Below are 20038 nucleotides of genomic sequence, written 5' to 3' on the forward strand. Positions count from 1 at the left end.
ATTTGGTTTTGAATGTTTTGTATTATGGAGTTGCTCACAAAGGGTTATTTTGGTAGAAAGGCCACTGTAAGGCATGAGAGGCATCCCAAGGCTAATATTTAGGTCTAACAATAGCCGGTGAAGTGACAGGGACAGTTGCTCCAAACCAAGGCACGATTCACAGAGACAATCAATTGTAGTTTGCACAAAACTTCTTGTGGCGAAGTGCCCATGGTAAAATGGCATCAGGTATCTTGAGGCTTGAGGGCTGACATCTTAGTGGTGTTCGTGATTTTGCCTGTGGTAGGGACACAGCTCAGCTCACTTTAATATTTATGGGCTCTTCTTTTTCTTGATAAAACTTAGAGATGAAGTGTGAATTTTTTTGACATTGAAATACTATTCAGTTGAAATACTGAAATACTATGCGAAACAAGAAAGACAGGACGCGTATCCCAATTTGCATATGTACATTATTTCATAGTATGAAGTGTGAGTAATGTGTTCACACTGAAAATTCCAACAAGAAGCGCACTTACCTTACCCAGATGTTGAAAAAAAAAAAAAAAGAAAAAAAAAAAAAGAATCTCTCAGCTTTTTTTTTTCCGTAGAGGCAGGGGCGCCGATGCTGGATGACAAACAACCCTTCTAAAATTAAGACTAGTAGTCGAGTCATAGGTAGTACGTCATTTGGGATACAACTTGGGAGCACGAGGCGATATGAGAAATCCATTCAAAAACAATCAGTGGTGTTTACTAAGCTGAATAGGGAGTATGATTAGTTTCTAAATAGATTCATGTGACTAGTATTCAGACCACAGCCACAGAGAGTAAGAGGATGGGGTTTGGTTTTCATCAAAAGCTGTGCGCCGTTTTTATTGTAGTATTCTAAATTTACATTAAAAAAGAAAGTCTGCCCATGTCCTAGATCCATTATGAAAGTTAACGCACAAATTCCATATACATCTCATTGTATTTTACATAGAGGATAAGAGTATAGGCATGGAGGTGGCATGACCAATCACAAAGCTTAAAAAAAAAAAAAAAAAAAAAAAAATCAGATAAAAAAAACCCAGAATAAATAGAAGGTGCTGTCTATTAGCTGAGAGTATGTAAGCATGTCACTCTTTTGAGAAGTTCAACATAAAGCCTGTAGCGTGGCAAATCTCTCGCCCTCCTTTACCGGTGAAGAGAGACGGGTTCCAAGCGTACTAACAGCAGAAATGTGAGGAGTAGAGCGAAATGACAATGGAGAGCCTAACTTGTCTGTACAGGTGCATAAGTTAGAGAGTACATCTGGTGGTTACACGGACACTAAGACATCGACGTCTATTTAAAATGGTAAAAAGCAGGTTATCTTTTGTCGATACCTGCATAGTCTTTTTTCTCGTAGGCAACAAGACATTTTTAAGGTGTTAATTCGCCACGGCCAATCAGGGCAGACCATTTAAACGTCCAACAGAGCGCAACAGTGGGGTTTCGGAAGTATAAATCCCATTTACAAAGAGAAACTAATGTAAACAGATAAACAATGAGCTCAGTTTGATTTAAAAAAAAGAAAGCAAGCTGAATTTACAGTGAGGAACTATAATACCCATAATTCTGAATAGAGCTCCACCAATCAGAGACGTCACTGCAAAACAAACAAAACAAAAGCAAAACAAATTCAAAGCACAAACATGAAAATTCTGTCATTTATTACTCACCCTTATGTCCTTCTACATCCGTAAGACCTTCGTTCATCTTCAGAACACAAATTATGCTATTTTTAGTGAAATCCGATGGCTCAGTGAGGCCTCCACTGAGAGCAAAGCCACTGAACCTCTCAATGTCCATAAAGGTACTAAAAACATATTTAAAACAGTTCATGTGAGTACAGTGGTTCTATCTTAATATTATAAAGCGACGAGAATACTTTTTGTGCGCCAAAAAAACAAAATAATGACTTTCCAACAATATCTAGTGATGGCCGATTTCAAAACACTGCGTCGGAGCTTTACGAATCGAATCAGTGGTTCGGAGCACCAAAGTCATCCTTTATAATATTAAGATTGAACCACTGAACTCACATGAACTGTTTTAAATATGTCTTTAGTTATTTCTGGGCATTGTAAGCGTTAATTATAGTGCTCAGTGAGCCATTGGATTTTATCAAAAATATCTTAATTTGTGTTCCGAAGATGAACGAAGCTCTTAGGGGTGTAGAACGACATGAGGGTGAGTAATAAATGACATTTTGAACTAACCCTTTAAAGCACTATGAAAGACAATCAAGTAAAGGCCTGTTTAAACTAAGATTTCTTTGAGATTAAATTTTTAATTTGACAACGGCTTGCCATCAATGCATTTTGTTTGTTTTTAAACGGAGGATTGTTCTAATCTCTTCCATCGCACTACGAAGAAAACTGGCCAAAGTGAATTTCAAAGTGAATTTGCATTTTTCATTCCATTTTCACTCCTTAAATTACTTCTATATTTGTTAAATTATTTTGCTATAAAATGTATAATGAAATGTAATGTTCTTATCCTTACAATGACAAGTCAGTAATTTTACATTGGCGTAATTTTTATTTGATCACGTCATTCACAACGCTTTGATGGGTTGAGGAGTATAGCCTTTGTCTTTTTTCCATACCTTTTTATTTTTCAATACAAATTAAGGTTTGTAATGTTGCAATTAATCTTAAAGTTGGTCGCTAAATTTTTTATCCTCATGAAGAAAATGACTGGGAAAAACACTTGTGAAACCCAGGTCGTTGATAAAGCGGGCGGTCACTGTTGCGCTCTATAGTGTCACAGACGAGGAGAGGCAGATTGGAGCCGAGTGACAAAAGCATTTAGCGGTTTTTCTCACGAAGCTAATGCAGGTTCCAATTTTGCTGTCGATTTCCATATTAAACAAAAAATTTCACCCATTTCAAGTAATCCTGGGAAAAAATAAGGTTAAAGAAAGCTTTGGGATATTTTGCCTTTTTAATGACAAGGTCATTAAAAATCATGCACGCTGCAAATAACCTCATGCAGTAGTTATGGTAAACCATCCAAGCACTTTTTATTCATTAATATTCATAAATACACACAGCAGCTTCATTAGAGAAGGTCTCTTGTTTCCTCTTCAGTTTTTGAATGTGGAGTATTTATAAGGAGAGCCTTTTGCAAGACACAGGAAGCAGAGGTCTGCCACAGATACCTACGCTCACCTGCTAAAGGAAAAAAATTAGTTATGTGGAATTGATTATCAACTTATATATATTTATATATTTATATTTCTTATTTTCTCTCTCGCTCCGTTTATCTGTCTCTCGGTTTCGCTCACTCTCTCACACGCCTGTTCTGATGTATTTTGATTTTTTTTTCCTCTCGCTCTCCTTTCATGGATTTATACAATGTAACAAAGGTGACAGACCTGAAATTACAATCACCGAAAAAAAAGAAAAGAAAAAAAGAAAAAAAAAATTAGAGAGAGCTGTGTTTTTTGCCCACCGTCATTGGCAGTTACAGCACAGAGGACATTGTCTGCGTTGTGGTGGGATATCATCAAAGAGGAGGTGGTGGAGGCTCCTTGCCTGTGGAGCTCTCCTTCAGGTTGAGGCTCTCCAGAGCCACGTCTAAAGGCATGATGTCCACGCAGCCCATGGCGCCGAAGTCAGCAAAGTCTCGCCTTTCGTCCTCGTCGGAAGACGAGCTCTCCTCTCGCATTAGTGTGGACAGCAGCAGCTCCTGCACGAACAGGCTGCGGTCCGCGCGCTCGCTCTCCAGCGCCTGCCGTTCTGCCTCTGACATTTTCGGCTCGTTCAACCTGGTGGAATTAGACGAACAGAGTGTGACTACTGAATTACAAGTACTAATCTCAAACATTACAAATCTGTAACAGAGCAGCCCTATGAAGCCCATTTTATATTTTCCCAAATTCATCTGCGTTTTTCCACATTGTGGAAATCAATATCACCATAAGGGTTCGTTATTTCAGATGTAAGCACGTGGCAAGTGCAGCCATAATATAAACAACGCGTATGCGTATGGCTTTTCAGAATGCCACAAGCGCACCGCAGGTCATGTGACAACAACCAACCAATCAGCTTCGGCCTTTCCGTAACAACATTGAAAGCTCAGCCGAACAGCTGATCACAGCTGTGCAGGGCGGGTTTTTAATTCTCATCTCTATAAATATATCTAGTAGTAGAGCTAAAGCGATGGCTAGAAATCTATGCTGAAACTTCCTCATTGTCATGGTTGCATAGCAACGACAGATGCAACGGGAGCGCTTTGGAAAGGAGAAAGCAATGTGGCCGTGGTGTTTTTAGATGCGACATGTGAACGGCCCATGATAGTTCCACAGTAACCTTGTGTATGTTTTTTGGGGAGTTTTTTTACAACCTGAACTAACACGATTTACCGGTAGAAATGTGTCAACTGGTTTTGGTCCATCGTCTCTATTGCAGTTTACGCTCACATGACGTTGGCGTGCTGCACCATCACAAAAGCGTATCATTTGAATGCGTTGCTGTTTAAAATCAAGTGATTTTAAACCATTCAAGCGCAATAAGCAGTGAAAGAGAACTAATTTCGGTATATGCGCATTAGATGCGCGGGTCGTCTCATAACCCGCGGGTAACCTGCGGGTCGGGTTGGAGCGGGTTAAAAAATTGTCACTTTATTTGCGGGGCGGGTCATTAAAAAAAATCCATGTATGTTGAGAGCAATTCCCTATAGCATAATATTAAATATTTGGGAATATCTATTTTCATATTTTATTAGGTTTTTTGATAAGGTTACAATACGAAGGCCGTAACGTAACTTGTGTGATGTCTCCAAACCTTTGGCGTCACGAAAGCGGCGCGCCAAACAGCTCCCGCCGCCAGCCACGACAACAAAAACGAGCGTGAGTACGGAGTTCTTTTTGGCGCCTTATTGAGCTTGAACGTCAAACACACATGTGTGTCATAATGCCTATCTTTGTGAGAATCCTTGTAAACATTATGTGTAATATTACCTGAAAATTTCTTTGTTTCCATTTCATCACTGACTTGTCTTCAGTGAGCTTTATTTTTTTTAATTTTTTTTAATTTATTCATTTATTTATATTACTTATGTTAGGTTAGGCTAGTATTAGTTTGTGATATTAAAATTGATGAGATTTATAAAATTGCAATGGTATCAAAAATTTATATAAATTTATTTTAAGAATAAATAACTTATGATATATATCACTATCATGAAATTAAATGACTCATTTCATTATACAAGACTTTGGTCATATTGCCCACCCCTACCTAGCCTACCTACTCAAATTATCGGATATTTTAATCACCTATTTTCCATAATATTCCTGCAAAAAAAAATAAATAATAATAAAATAAATAAATAAATAAATAATCCAACATTTTAACTACTTTTTCTTTGTAAATGTCAAAAAAGGTAGCATGAAACTTGCAATTGTCATTTCCCTTATTGTACAGGGGTTGGACAATGAAATGAAACACCTGGTTTTAGACTACAATAATTTATTAGTATGATGCAGAGCCAATACAGCATCAATTTGTCTTGATACACTGACGTCACAACGGTCTTGCATCGACAGTTACTCCTGTTGGATGTGGTTCATCCTGCGTTGTGGTATGCCGACATTACCCTGGATACCATAGCTCTCCATACACCACAAAGACTTGCCAGTGAGAATATATAATAATAATAATAATAACATTTTATTTGTACTGCACTTTACATTTGGAACAAATCTCAAAGTGCTACAATTAAGATCATTTAAAGAGGATAAAATAGTAATAGATTTAATAGTTAAAAGTCATAAGTTCTCCTAAAAATAAATGTTTTAGTCCTTTTTTAAAAGTCACAATGGTTTGAGGTCCCCTCAAATACAGTGAGAAATGCACCAACAAGACCTGTTTTGAACTGTCCTTTTTTCAGCCGTGCTATTGCTCTGCTAATTCAAACTTCACGCTCTGCTCTTACTGATGGAATGTGCAATCAGTTAAGACTGTCCACCAGATATAGGTGTGAAACCTCCAACACTACATTGGCCAGTGTTTCGGTTTCATTGTCCAATCTATATCTGAATAATATCCCGGTACGTCTTAATAAAATTATTTCTTGAAGGAGAAAAAATGTTAAGGATGGGACTTAATTTTTTCCATCAAGAACTGATTGGATTGTTGGATCATTGTCATAGGCTGCAATTGTTCCTGGTGGGGAGGGACTGAAAACTGTATGGCTATTGGACATAGGTACATGATCGCTGTCCAGCATTCTTCATCGTGAGAATTTAAGTGTGTGGTTCAAAACTAGCCTACAGCGTGATCTACGGTTATAATAAGCTCAGAATTAACCAGAGAGAGAAAATATCAGGATCGATCCAGATTCATTGTATTGCAAACCGAGAATCAAGAATCTATGTTTTGTTCCAGCCCTATAACCTACACATAATCACCTGTAACATTGGTTTGATACTGAAATCGTTGTTTGACGTTACGCGATCACCAAACAGCAAAGTACAATCTGATTTAGTTGATTGATTGTTCCTTTGTATCTGTTGCTGGTTTGAGTGGCACACGCACATTTGTTAGTGAAGTTCAAAAGAGACTCACTTATGGCAAAGACAAACAATTTTGCATAATGAAAATGTACACCTTGAATTTTTGTTTGACAATCACTAAATTTTTGCCATGAAAATATTCTGCTTGTATGATACTTAAATATTTATTTTTAAGAGATTCTTAATTTTATATTTTAGAAAATTGAATAGGGGCAATAGTCTGGAAACACAAATATTTTCCCATATTTGATTTTCTTTTTTCCATACTTATCCAGACCAGGAAATTATTAAAAAATAAAAAATAAATAAAAAATCCACACTTTTCCAAACTGTATAGGAACCCTGTTCATGTCATTGACCAATTGACTGCTTTTATAAAGCTATTATGAGCTTAAAAGCCACAAGTGCCATGCACATGTGATTACGTGTATGGAAATGAGTAGCCTGAACTTAAAACATTAGATACTAGAGATGATGTCATAGTGAGCTCATGATGTAAGACCCACCCCTTTAATAATACATCAACAATTGTAAGCCTATGGTGAGGTCTGAGCCTTACCGTGTGAGAAGGAACTGGGAGCTGTGGGAGGCCAGCGGGTTGCTCTCAGTCATGGCTGTGTTTGTGGCGGTGCTGGGAGGCGGGATGCTGGCGCTGATGTTGCTAGGGTTGCTGCGTTGGCGTGTAGCGTTGCGGGCCGTCTCCAGCTGCTGGCGTGCCGCCTGCGCCTGCTGACGCTCCAACTGAAGCTGCATTTGCAGCTGCTGCAGCTGCGAGGCCGAGGGTCCAGAAGAGTTGAGCTGTCCTCCCGCGGAGCGCCGCACACCCGACAGCTGAGAGAGCAACTCTGGTGATACAGACACAGGGAGACGGAGAAAGACAACAACAAAAACAAAAGATTGTGTGAGAAGACCATCAAAACAGACTTGGTACACATTAAAGAACATGGAAAAACTTGGTACATGAAAATCTAAGGTAATTAAAAGTTCTGTGTACATTCTTCTTATTTCCTGTCCTTAACACATTACACACCTGCTATGGGGTCCATGGCTTCCCTATTGCTTGGAGAGTAGGAGGAGCTTTGTGAAGAGGAGAGCCCACCAGTGGAGCTGCTGGTAAAGTGCATGTTAGTCCTGCGTGCCCGAGGACCGCCCAGCCCCCGTCCAGGGTGGAACATCCGACGGACGTGCCGCACGCCGCTGCTCTCATCGTGCACACGCTGGTTAAGGAGCAACTGGTTGAGAATACGTCACCACACACCCAATGCAGAAGACTCATCACATCTCATGCTGATTCAACTAATATGGTCATAATGCACAGACAGACACAATTAGCTGTGGCGTTTATGCACTTTCGAGTTTGAGTCCGATTAATGATGTGTCCAGATTTTATTACTCTTTTTGCCTCCCACTATTTCCTGTCACTTCATCACTTTATTGCACAGAGATGAAAAGAGGCAAAAGCCTAAAAAATAATAAATCAAACACAAATTTTAAAACCTCCAAGCACTAACATGCATAATTTGCTGCTGGCAAGATGGGCTTTAAATAAAACTTGGTTGTCTATGCAGTATAAACTCAAAAGAAAATTTTTGAAATTGGTGCTACATGACTAGACCAAAAAAACAAAGAGAAAATTGTTTCATTCCCTTTTGCCAAAAACTTAAACACCCATAATTTACTTTTGATTTTGGTGCCACCCCTCTGTTGATAGGAATGTCTGTGGGTGTTTAATCTGTAGTTTTAAAGAAAGTTTACAAGTTCATACTTTTATTTTTGGGGTCTGCTAGAATACATTTACATGGTTTAAAGTAAAAAAATAAATAAGTAAATACATTTTCTAACTCTACATTTTAACCTCTGCCTGAAACGCTCTGTTTTGGCTCCGTTCTCTTTAAAGCTACCCTTCCGAAATAACCAAACTACTCTGACTGGTCATCTCTGGGCCAGTCTCTCATGATTGGTCAACTGCTTAGAGCATGCGTCAGAAATGTAATGCCTTACCATAATCAAGTTTCAGCTTCCAAGACTTCCTGAGGAGCTGTAAACAGTATTACATCTATAGTAACTATGACGTCCGCATTGGAAGTCCGTACAATGTTTTTTGCCCTTGCAGCGAACAAAGCAGCATCTCCTTAACATAGCAAAATAATAGCTGTTTTTTGAGAATGGGCTAAAGCAAGCCAGCAGACGGGCATTATGCAAATGTGTAACGCCCGTTTCACACTGCAAGCTTAAGCGGCGCGCGAGCGGAACTATATCGTCACTGCAGCGGCTCGAAGCTACATATAAAGTGAGCATTTTTTTACTAAGACAGCCATAAATTTGTTTTTATAAGTTGGTAATTTATAAACTTGAGAGTCTTTGAAAATTTGCTAACATTGGGAGGTGTACAACATTCGCATATAAACAAATATAAAAATAAATAAAAGCCTCATGTCATCCATTGCTGCACACAAATGAGGTAAGCTTTGTGTTTTACATCATCTGCCACGTGCATGTTTACAGTAGGGCGGTTCCCTGATTACCGCTAAATCGCCATCACCTGCTTTCAAATGGAGCGCCATTTAATAGAGCCGTAGTTCACTGACAAACCACGCAATATCACGTTCAATATCAATATGAATCGCCGTCGATATTGAACGTGATATTGCGTGGCTTGTCAGCTTGACAAAAGCATTCGATATATCGCCCAGCCCTAGTTTACAGGACAGCAAACTCGGTGAAAAAAGCCAGCAAACTTGGGTTTGATTTGGGTATGCTGCAGCCTATATATCTGTCTGTGTAATAACTAAAATAATGTTTATATATCATATTTTCTGGCTAGTTTAGTTTAGTTTTTTATAATACACCATACTTTAACCCAACCTGAATAATTAAAAACAAGTTTAAATGTGTAAATCTTCAATACATATTTTTGATTCTTAATTTTCTTTTCTTTCATACTCAAATTCTTGTTAAAACACACTAGACATGCTTATTCTGTGCATTTTGAACACTTTTTGTGTGAAATTATATTTATTTTGTCCATCAAAAGCGTGTTCACTTTAATTGAGCGTCAGCAGCGCAGCAAAAATAGACTCGGCGCCGAAAAACCCTGCTTCACTGCTGCTCACGCGACACTCCTGCTTGACGCTTACACGCTGCTCCTGCTGCCAGTGTGAATGCATCCACTGGTTAACATGCACGGTGAAAAAATACGAGCTGCTTACGCTTGCAGTGTGAAACCGGCGTAACATGGTGAAGTAGCTAAGTCACGGAAATGCCAGAACTACAAACAAGGCATTTCAAGGAAGTATTTTTTGTTGGAGAGATTAACTCTCTTTGGTATGGACTTTGTGCTTTGTAACTTTGCAGACTGTTTACATGCACAAGCAGCTATATTACACACTAAAGGAAAGGAAAAATAAAAAATATAAAAAGCATAATAGATGCCTTTAAACATTAGACCTAGAGCTGTCAAAAACAGATAAGATGTGGTAAACAGAGATGTGGAGGCAGGTGACACGGAGAAAGTACATAGTTCATTTGCATATACTAACAACATTGTAACAATACAAAGCTGGTTGAAAATCAGCAAAGTTATCCTTTAAATGATTAGAGGATTAGAGGAACAGTTCATAAATTGAATAATGAAATTTGTAATCATTTACTTGCCCTCAAGCCAATTCAAACCTGTATGTCTTTCCCTTCAAGGAACACTAAAGCAAAAATTCTTAAGACTGTACTGGCTGCTAATTTTCATGCAATTATGATGAATGCCAAATAAATTTTTTAAGATTCAAATAATGGCACAAAAGCACCATTAAAGTATTTTAATAGTAATATGAAATTCAATTTCAATTTAATTCACACTGAAATTCAAGTCACTACTCACTGATAATCTTCAAAGCCAGAGAGATCATGCAAGTTGCGTGAATTGAACTCGATAAGCGAATCAGTCCAGTTTGTGAACAAATCATTCAGACGGCTTTTTTTATAAATTGGGTCAATTGTTTCACTGAAAAGATCCAATTCAAAAGAATGTTTCATTTATGAATCAGACATTGACATTTGTTTTGAAGCTTAAAAGCCTCCCCCATTCATTCTAACTGAACGGAAAAGAACATCCAGTACAAGATGATGAAATATCATCTTTTGTGATCCACAAAAATAAAGTCATACAGGTTTGGAATGACATTAGTAAATAATTCTGAATGCAAATATGCAAAGAAACCACATTGTCATCATGCAAGCATCGAGCAGGGTCGATAAACCTTTGTGGCAGAGCCATAAGATTACTTCTGAAGTGACTTGAACATATACACCGATCAGGCATAACATTTTGAGCACTGACAGGTGAAGTGAATAACACTGATTATCTCTTCATCACGGGACCTGTTAGTGGGTGGGATATATTAGGCAGCAAGTGAACATTTTGTCCTCAAATTTAAGGAATTAGACGCAGGAAAAATGGACAAGCGTAAGGATTTGAGTGAGTTTGACAAGGGCCAAATTGTGATGGCTAGACGACTGGGTCAGAGCATCTCCAAAACTGCAGCTCTTGTGGGGTGTTCCTGGTCTGCAGTGGTCAGTATCTATCAAAAGTGGTCCAAGGAAGGAACAGTGGTGAACTGGCGACAGGGTCATGGGCGGCAAAGGCTCATTGATGCATGTGGGGAGCAAAGGCAGGCCCGTGTGGTCCGATCCAACAGACGAGCTACTGTAGCTCAAAGTGCTCAAGAAGTTAATGCTGGTTCTGATAGAAAGGTGTCAGATCACAGTTTGTTGCATATGGGGCTGCATAGCTGCAGACCAGTCAGGGTGCCCATGCTGACCCCTGTTCACCACCGAAAGCGGCAACAGTGGGCACGTGAGCATCAAAACTGAACCACAGGGCAAAAGAAAAAGGTGGCCTGGTCTGATGAATCACGTTTTCTTTTAAATCACGTGGATGGCCGGGTGCTTGTGTGTCGCTTACCTGGGGAATACATGGCACCAAGATGCACTATGGGAAGAAGGCAAGCCAGCAGAGCAGTGTGATGCTTAGGGCAATGTTCTGCTGGGAAAACTTGGGTCCTGGATGTTACTTTGAAACGTACCACCTACCTAAACATGGTTGCAGACCATGTACACCCTCACATGGAAAAGTTAGTCCCTGGTGGCTGTGACCTCTTTCAGCAGGATAATGCACCCTGCCACAAAGCAAAAATGGTTCAGGAATAGTTTGAGGAGCACAACAACAAGTCCGGTCAAAGGATCTGCTACTAACACCTTGGTGCCAGATACCACAGCACACTTTCAGGAGTCTAGTGGAGTCCATGCCTCGACGGGTTGGTGCTGTTTTGGCAGCAAAAGGGGGACCAACACAATATTAGGAAGGTGGTCATAATGTTATGCCTAATCGGTGTACACACACAGGCCTCAGTCATTAAACATGCGCTGAACCAATTTACACAGAAACAGCATTTTATAAATGAGGTCCATTATGTATATACATATTGGGTTCAGATTAAAAGGATATTAAATCTCTAGGTGCTCTGTGTTCAAGTGTGAGATGAGCAGCAAAGTCATCTGTCACATGATTGGGGTCGCCACCAGGCAAAGCTGCACAGATTGGGCAAATCTGAAACAGAGAAAAAGAATCCTTAAAAATGTGGAATATATCCGTTTTTACGATGCTGATGTGAATGATTCTTTATCTATTCATAAAAACAAAATTATTTAATTTATTTATTTTTTAAATGTAATTAAATAGACCTATCATACATGTTAATGTACCGTTTTATTGTAAATAAAACACTCTTGTTATAGGCTATATTAATAAAAAAAGTTGTGTATGTCCTTCATAAGCAAAGCAGTTGCACCTGATGTTTCGTTTTTTACGAAAAGAACATGCATGAATGAGAAAAAGTGTGGGATATGCTTGATGTTAAACAGTTATTAAGTGCAATAAGCCACAGAAAAGATCTCAATGCTTTATTCGCGCTGACTGACACACCCAAATCGCGCGCACAGAAAGATCCATGCATTAGGTCTTAATATAAACCTGCTGCTGTCTGTGTCATTAATGTTAATAAAACAATACAAGAAAAGAGGGAATCACTCACTGGTCTTGACTGAATAACTTTTGTAGCTTTAATAATAATCAATGTATTCGTAATTAATACATTAAAGACTATGCAGTGATTCAATTTCTGTATTATTTCTTACTTGAATGCTTCAGATGTCAATTCCATTTCTTTTTTATATTGTATTTGTTCTACTGTTTATTTCCATCATTGTTTTTATTTTTAATAAAGATAAAATAACAAAAATAACTATTTTGTGATTATTAATATAATAATTATTAATAAAATAATTGGAGGAAAAGATGCTTAGTGATGCACCAAGAAACATTTTATAATCTAATTGTTACCCTCTGAATCGTAATCGCATCGAATCGAATCGTGAGGCAAGTAAAGAATCACACCTCTATTACAAATCTCAGAACATAATTGAGCTTGATGCTTTACGCTACAATCAAAATCCCACGTGAAACAAATCTAAAAGGCCTGTTCACACAGAGGTAATATAGAAAGCAACTGCAGATTATTATTATCAGAAGGTTACTATTATCATTATTTTCCTGTAATATATCCCCTTATCTCTCTATCATATTATCCATAATCCATTCCAGAAGAGCAAGAGCATATTTAACATTTTAAAGCAAATGTATCTTGTCAGATTAGCTGCAATTTGCATAAAAAGCACATAAATGATTAGTTCAGCAATGTCAACTTTATGGAGTCAAATTAATGCCTTAAAGTTTTGCACAAAAATAAAGTTTTGCAAAACACAAAAAAGAATTGAGCAATAAAAAAATGTTTTGCAAACAAAAATAAAGAATTGCAAAGGAAAAATAAAGTATTGAGCGGAAAAAAATAAATTTTGCAAACAAAAACAATACATTGCAAAATAAAATAAAGTAGTGCAAAAATAAAAATATAATCAATTACAAAAATAAATGACAGCTGTAATCCTATTTTATCTTTGCCACATATTTTTCATGCTCAAACCTACATTTGCAGCGCTCATTTTATTCTGCGTTTCAGTCAAGCGTGCGCTCACAATACCGGTTTTCCTTTGCGCTGCACTTTTCTGTGCGGTTCTCTTTATGGCACTGGTTTCACGTGGGGGTGGAGTCAAGAAACGGGGGCACGCCCCCGCGAAATGCATTGGAGGGGAACGTAATCGGCGACAGGTGAAATAATTCTTTGACATGGTTAAAAATAATGGCTGCGTCCGAAAACCTAGGTAGCTGTCTTGCTGCCTCGCTATCTTACTTGTATTGGCAGCGTTTGTGCATGTAGGTACCTCACGAAATTGATTTCGGACAGACTTCTGAGGCAGTGTAACAGTTTAATGATCTACAGCAATATAGCGCGAGCTTTGGTGAGAACTAAAATATTTAATTACTACAGTAGTAATTTCTCGATAGAAATGATATCAAAATTGAAATATGTTGATCAAAATCGTACATTTATACACAAACTGAGCAGCAAACGCAACCTTCGGACGCCATCTTTATTTTTCTAGCTCAACTGTCACAGAATGGAAAGCACAGGATTGTGGGATATCAAAAGGCAGCTAAGGATACATCTATGCTTCCTTCAAAAATCGATCTGAGGAAGGTATCTCATGAGACAGGAAGTGAAGCTAACATTGGATTCCTTGATACCTTCTTACCTTGAAATGTGTCCTCAGAAGGCAGCATTTCTCAGTTTTTGGACGCAGCCAATAAATGGTTTGTTTTTGTTGGTGTGAGCATATGTTGTCGCCGATATCAAGAAACGGGGGCACGCCCCTGCGAAACACGTCATCCGCAGGAGACGCAGATCGGAACAGAACAGATCAAGACAGAACGCATTTATTATAATCTGAAAAACAATCCAACCGTCTCCAGGCTGCCTTCTTGTCTTTTCTAACTCATTACAAAAAAACAGAACAATGCCTAAAAGCTGCTGTGTGACAAGGTATACAACTAACAAACTAAAAAACCCAGAAATAAGTTTTTATAAGCTTTCGACCCCAAAAACAAATGTTTAAGGACACAAAAGTGGATACAGGCAGTGAGACAGAGCGCAACGGGTCATATTACTATAAGAAATGCATTGGAGGGGGGGTCGTGATCGGCGACAACAAAAACAAACCATTCATTATTTTTAACAATGTCAAAGAATTATTTCACCTGTCGCCGATTACGTTCCCCTCCAATGCATTTGCGGGGGCGTGCCCCCGTTTCTTGACTCCACCCCCACGTGAAACCAGTGCCATAAAGAGAACCGCACAGAAAAGTGCAGCGCAAAGGAAAACCGGTATCGTAAGCGCACGCTTGACTGAAACGCAGAATAAAATGAGCGCTGCAAATGATTTAGTAAGTTTGAGCATGAAAAATATGTGGCAAAGATAAAATAGGATTACAGCTGTCATTGATTTTTGAAATTGATTATATTTTTATTTTTGCTCTACTTTATTTTATTTTGCAATTTATTATTTTTGTTTGCAAAACTTATTTTTTTCCGCTCAATACTTTATTTTTCCTTTGCAATTCTTTATTTTTGTTTGCAAAACATTTTTTTATTGCTCAATTCTTTTTTGTGTTTTGCAAAACTTTATTCTTGTGCAAAACTTTAAGGCATTAATTTGACTCCATACAACTTTTCTCTCAGTCGTTGATAATTCCCATCACGTTCTGTTGGTTTTGGTGTGAATTCCGGCAGGTGATTTGTGTTTGCTGTGAATAGGCTTTATAGTAAACAGTACATCAAACATGGATAATAAAGGTCTTGAGAACTGTACAACAGTCATCATGGGACAAAAACAGCAGCTTCACACCATGTCCAAACTAAACTCTGTGATGCGTGATGAAAGGTATCTTTACCATGATTATTTTTCACTCTAACCAGCTGCAACAGCAATACATGACACAGGAATTATTTATTTATTTATTTTTTGCATTGTCATGGCTGGCAGTAAGAGACAAACCGTTTGCTATGTAGAGAGAGAGCCCGCCCACAAGCTCCTTTGATTGCGATTGATTTTGTTGCATCTTTTAGCCTCGTCGCGTCTAGTGTGGACAGACAATTTGATTGTCGCTGGAATCTTATCGCATTGCATTTAGTTAGGACACGGTGTCACATGACTTTTCAACAAAGACAGCATGTGTACTCACCACCTCTGTAGAGGTCTCTGCATGCTCTGAGGTCACGTGCTCCTGTAGAGATGTTTCCGTGTAGCCCATTTTACCACAGTAAGGACAAGTAAACGACTGAGGCTGCTCTACTGAGAATGCCTCCCCCCCATAATACAAGTCTGTAGAGAGGTCAAAAACATTATCTTCAATTACCATCAACATGATCATTACCAAGACTTAGTCAGGATGGTTTGTTCACAATCTATAATGTTTGAAACATTATTTGAATGAGGTAACAATTATTATGTGACAGAGTAAAAAGCATGACATTATTTGACATTACTGCTTACCAAAGTCTACCCTGGTTAGTATGCACTGCATTGGGTGCTCCGTGGTGTGTCTAGTTGTTGTGGCTCCACTTTCGTAGCAAGATGCACAAAGGTCGTAGTCGTAGCAAATTAAACACTTGTATCGGCGCCCTCTGAAGTTCCCTTTTAAACACGCATCACAGCTCACACCTGCGGGAGAACACAGAGGCATTTAACTCAGAACAACAGCAGAAGCCCCTCTGAAGACCCCGATCACATTCATCACAGACAGGATTTGCCTGGTTGGTTTCTATCCATGACTAAAAAATACAACATCAACAATTCACATGACTCGCAGAAAACTTATTTAAAGCAGCTCTGCCTTGTTAAGGGTGGCGTGTGTGTTTTGTCTTGTGCAAATCAGGGGGAAATTTTATTTTAATTTTTTGACATTTGGACAGCAGACTAAAAGAGTTCAATTTACACTGTCAAAACAAATGATTAAGAACATGACGCATTGTAACTCTCTCTTTGAGGGAGCAATAATCCACACTAGGGCAGTGCAATAAATTTAATATTAATGCATATTTTGTTAATTAACATTGTGAAAATCATGATATGATGAACAGTGACATTAATATTTAATATATCTAAGTGGATTTAAATGTCGATAAGAGGTGGGAAGTTTAATTTGTTCTTTAAAATTAATTGGTTCAATGATTCAGGAATTTGTTTGCTTCATTTTGCAAAAATAAAAACATCAACTTTGCTTGTTAACTTAAAGGGGTCATTAATTGAGAATTCATTCAACATTTCCTTGTTAGTCCAAAAACAGCTTTTATTGAAAACAAGCTCAGAAAATGACTCATTTGGGATCGCCACATTATTACGTCAGAGTGCGACAAAACATTACTGGCTCTTTAGCCACACCCACCAATTCGCTCTGGTCTGTCTCATATTTTAATTCTACATGACATAAGCACAGGATTACTCCAGCAACAAAACAATAGAGATGCCTCTGAGGATTAAAAAAAAATTAAAAATCCAGTCAGATCGCATGAGTAAGACACTGTTCAGTTGTTTGCTTCATTTTACTGCGGATTCATTTTTTTAAACGACAATTCGACCAGGCTTTTCAGAGAGACAGAAAATAAAAGAAGACGTAATGTCATCAACTATATTGGATCAATCATTAATGTCGCAACACACAAGTGTGAGTAACAGTGAGTAAAAAATAGTTTGATTTGTACTGAGAATTTATATTGTAGCGCTGCAGTGTAACTGAATTTTTGAGATTGTTGTGATTTGCTGTTCTTTCCTTTGCTTAGGCATTTATGTGGTTAATGCATTAGATTTTCAGATACGGATGAAAGCACGAAGAGATTGATTTTATTATTGTTTTGATCTAAGCCATTCACTGTAATCCTGAATAAAAGCTTCAGTGAGTTGTGTTTTGTCATCAGTAAGACATTACAACACGTTTACATTTATTTAAAACATGACACTGCAAATAAAAATGTATACGTTTTTCATTTTATCACAAACAATGGATGATGAATAGTCTATAAGAATGACACAGAATAAGTTTACTTCCAAGTCTTGAATGCTACATGCACATCAAAAGAGAGGGTCAAAAACAGGATAGAAAATTGCCCATTACCTCTAAATTAGGCCGTTGTTTTTTTTTTTTTAAATGTAAAATTCTTGATAACATTATAAGTGGACCTCAGAGAACATCAATAAATTAAAACAAAATGCAGTTCATGACCTCATTAATAAAAAGCATGCCTTCCGTTACCATGCATTTGTGCTGTATTTTACAGATTTCTTTAAACTTTCTCAATATATTTGCCAACAATGGATGTTTGGTGAAAAAAAAAAAAAATGTTCCTTTCTGATTTAAAGGTGCCCTAGAACGTTTTTCTACAAGATGTAATATTTATATATAGACTTATAAGTCTAAGGTGTCCCCTGAATGTGTCTGAAGTTTCAGCTCAAAATACCCCATAGATTTTTTTTTCATTAATTTTTTTAAACTGCCTATTTTGGGGCATCATTAAATATGCGCTGATTCAGGCTGCTTCCTCTTTAAAGTACATATGAAATCAAAATTGACCTTATTTATTTTGTTAGCTCAAATTGCTAGTATTGTGGTGAACAATTTATCCGTGCAAGTCAATCCACACAAAAAAATTGTTTGGCTTCATAATATTTAATCAAAATCTGAAAATGTTCCTCCCCTCCGCAACGGTGCCAATTCTCTGATGGCATCAGTTTGACGGCATGGGCTGAAAAGGCCTAAACCACACTCCCCTCCAACCGTTAGTCTGCTATGAGTGAGAGATGGAGAGGAGGAGCGCTAAAGTAAAACCCTGCCCTCTATTCAATATTCCGTTCCACTTGGAAATACGTCAAAGCACTGGAGAAAAGTCGTTTGCAACTTCCGGTTCACGCAGACTTTAAATTGCTTGCGCTTCCCGCTCCCGAGCTCTCGACTCTATATACATTGCATAAACAAAGTTTACACAGCTAATATAACCCTCAAAATGGATCTTCACAAAGTGTTCATCATGCATGCTGCATGCATGCATCGGATCATGCGAGTATTGTATTTATTTGGATGTTTACATTTGATTCTGAATGAGTTTGAGGCTGTGCTCCGTGGGTTACGGCTAATGCTACACTGTTGGAGAGATTTATAAAGAATGAAGTTGTGTTTATGAATTATACAGACTGCAAGTGTTTAAAAATGAAAATAGCGACGGCTCGTCTCCGTGACTACAGTAATAAACGATGGTAACTTTAACCACATTTAACAATACATTAGCAACATGCTAACGAAACATTTAGAAAGACATCTTACAAATATCACTAAAAATATCATGGATCATGTCAGTTATTATTGCTCCATCTGCCATTTTTCGCTATTGTCCTTGCTTGCTTACCTAGTCTGATGATTCAGCTGTGCACATCCAGACGTTCTGCCCTTGTCTAATGCCTTGAACATTGGCTGGCATATGCAAATATTGGCGTACATATTAATGATCCCAACTGTTACGTAACAGTCGGTGTTATGTTGAGATTCGGCTGTTTTTCGGAGGTCTTTTAAACAAATGAGATTTACATAAGGAGGAAACAATGGTGTTTGAGACTCACTATATTTCCATTTACTGAACTCTTGTTATTCAACTATGCCAAGGTCAATTTAATTTTCCATTCTATGGCACCTTTAATATACATTTATATATAAAAATATTTAAACAAAAAGGTTAAAAAACATTAACCTATTAAGTGTATATCATCCATTTCTTCTGCACATTGTAAAAAAGCAGATATTTACTAGGAATTTGGCGGTAAACTGATCAAAAGTTGGTCCTGTTAAACCTCAGGATTCAAACAGCTGGAACAACATCAGCGCAACTTCTGAATACTAGAGTCTTAATTATACTGAGCTGATCAAAGTTCAGATAATCCACGTCATTCTGTCTTCTGGCCATTATCAACAGCAGTGTAGAGGAAACCAGACTGCTGCTAAACACCCAGTGAATCATTTGAACAAATATTTCCATCATGAAGAAACCTACTTCAATTCATTAAAGCAAAGAGAAAAGAACATCTCTCTATAATCACCAACACAATGTCCAAAATGATCTAGAATGGACCTAGAAGAACCAGCAAAGCAACAATTAATCTCTCTGTAACCAGGAGCAAGACTGTAAAAGACTAAACTCCAGACTTAGATTAGTCTCCAGTGTTGACAGGGAAAAGCCTCTTCAGTGTTTCATGAGGTAATGTCATACTGCATGTTTGCAAATTAGTTGCATCCCAATTTGTATATTTTTACTATGCACACTGACTGTTTGGTAGCTCCACCCCTTTTGGTTACTGTAAACAGCTTTACAGAACATCCCATAGGAATAAATAATGAGTCTTTATTTTATCAATTTTAACTGTTGTAGCTACAGCAGTGGTTCTCAAACAGGTGGCCACAGCAAACATCCAAGAGTACTGCAAGAATGCTTAAAAGTATTTGCGTTAATAAATTATTAT

At 37.9% G+C, this 20038-nt stretch overlaps 1 protein-coding gene across 2 annotated transcripts in view; it reads right to left on the reverse strand.

Annotated features, from left to right (window-relative positions):
- Positions 1–685: 685 nt before the first annotated feature.
- Positions 686–20038, reverse strand: part of kcmf1 (potassium channel modulatory factor 1) — a 30542-nt gene continuing 11189 nt past the window's right edge. Inside the window, exons 2-8 of one of the 2 annotated variants that reach the window (XR_010896956.1) lie at positions 16031–16198; positions 15720–15859; positions 12030–12131; positions 7560–7737; positions 7089–7374; positions 3463–3778; positions 686–3179 (exon numbers count right to left, since the gene is read on the reverse strand). Coding sequence is in view for 1 of the 2 variants with exons in the window: in XM_067407607.1 (XP_067263708.1) it covers positions 3517–3778; positions 7089–7374; positions 7560–7737; positions 12030–12131; positions 15720–15859; positions 16031–16198 (1136 nt within the window). In the remaining variant the exon portion in view is untranslated. Of the gene's footprint in view, positions 3779–7088; positions 7375–7559; positions 7738–12029; positions 12132–15719; positions 15860–16030; positions 16199–20038 lie in introns of both variants that reach the window. The other variant, XM_067407607.1, reaches the window with a different exon arrangement.

Source organism: Chanodichthys erythropterus, chromosome 13, assembly GCF_024489055.1.
Source record: "Chanodichthys erythropterus isolate Z2021 chromosome 13, ASM2448905v1, whole genome shotgun sequence".
Taxonomy (NCBI): Eukaryota; Metazoa; Chordata; class Actinopteri; order Cypriniformes; family Xenocyprididae; genus Chanodichthys; species Chanodichthys erythropterus.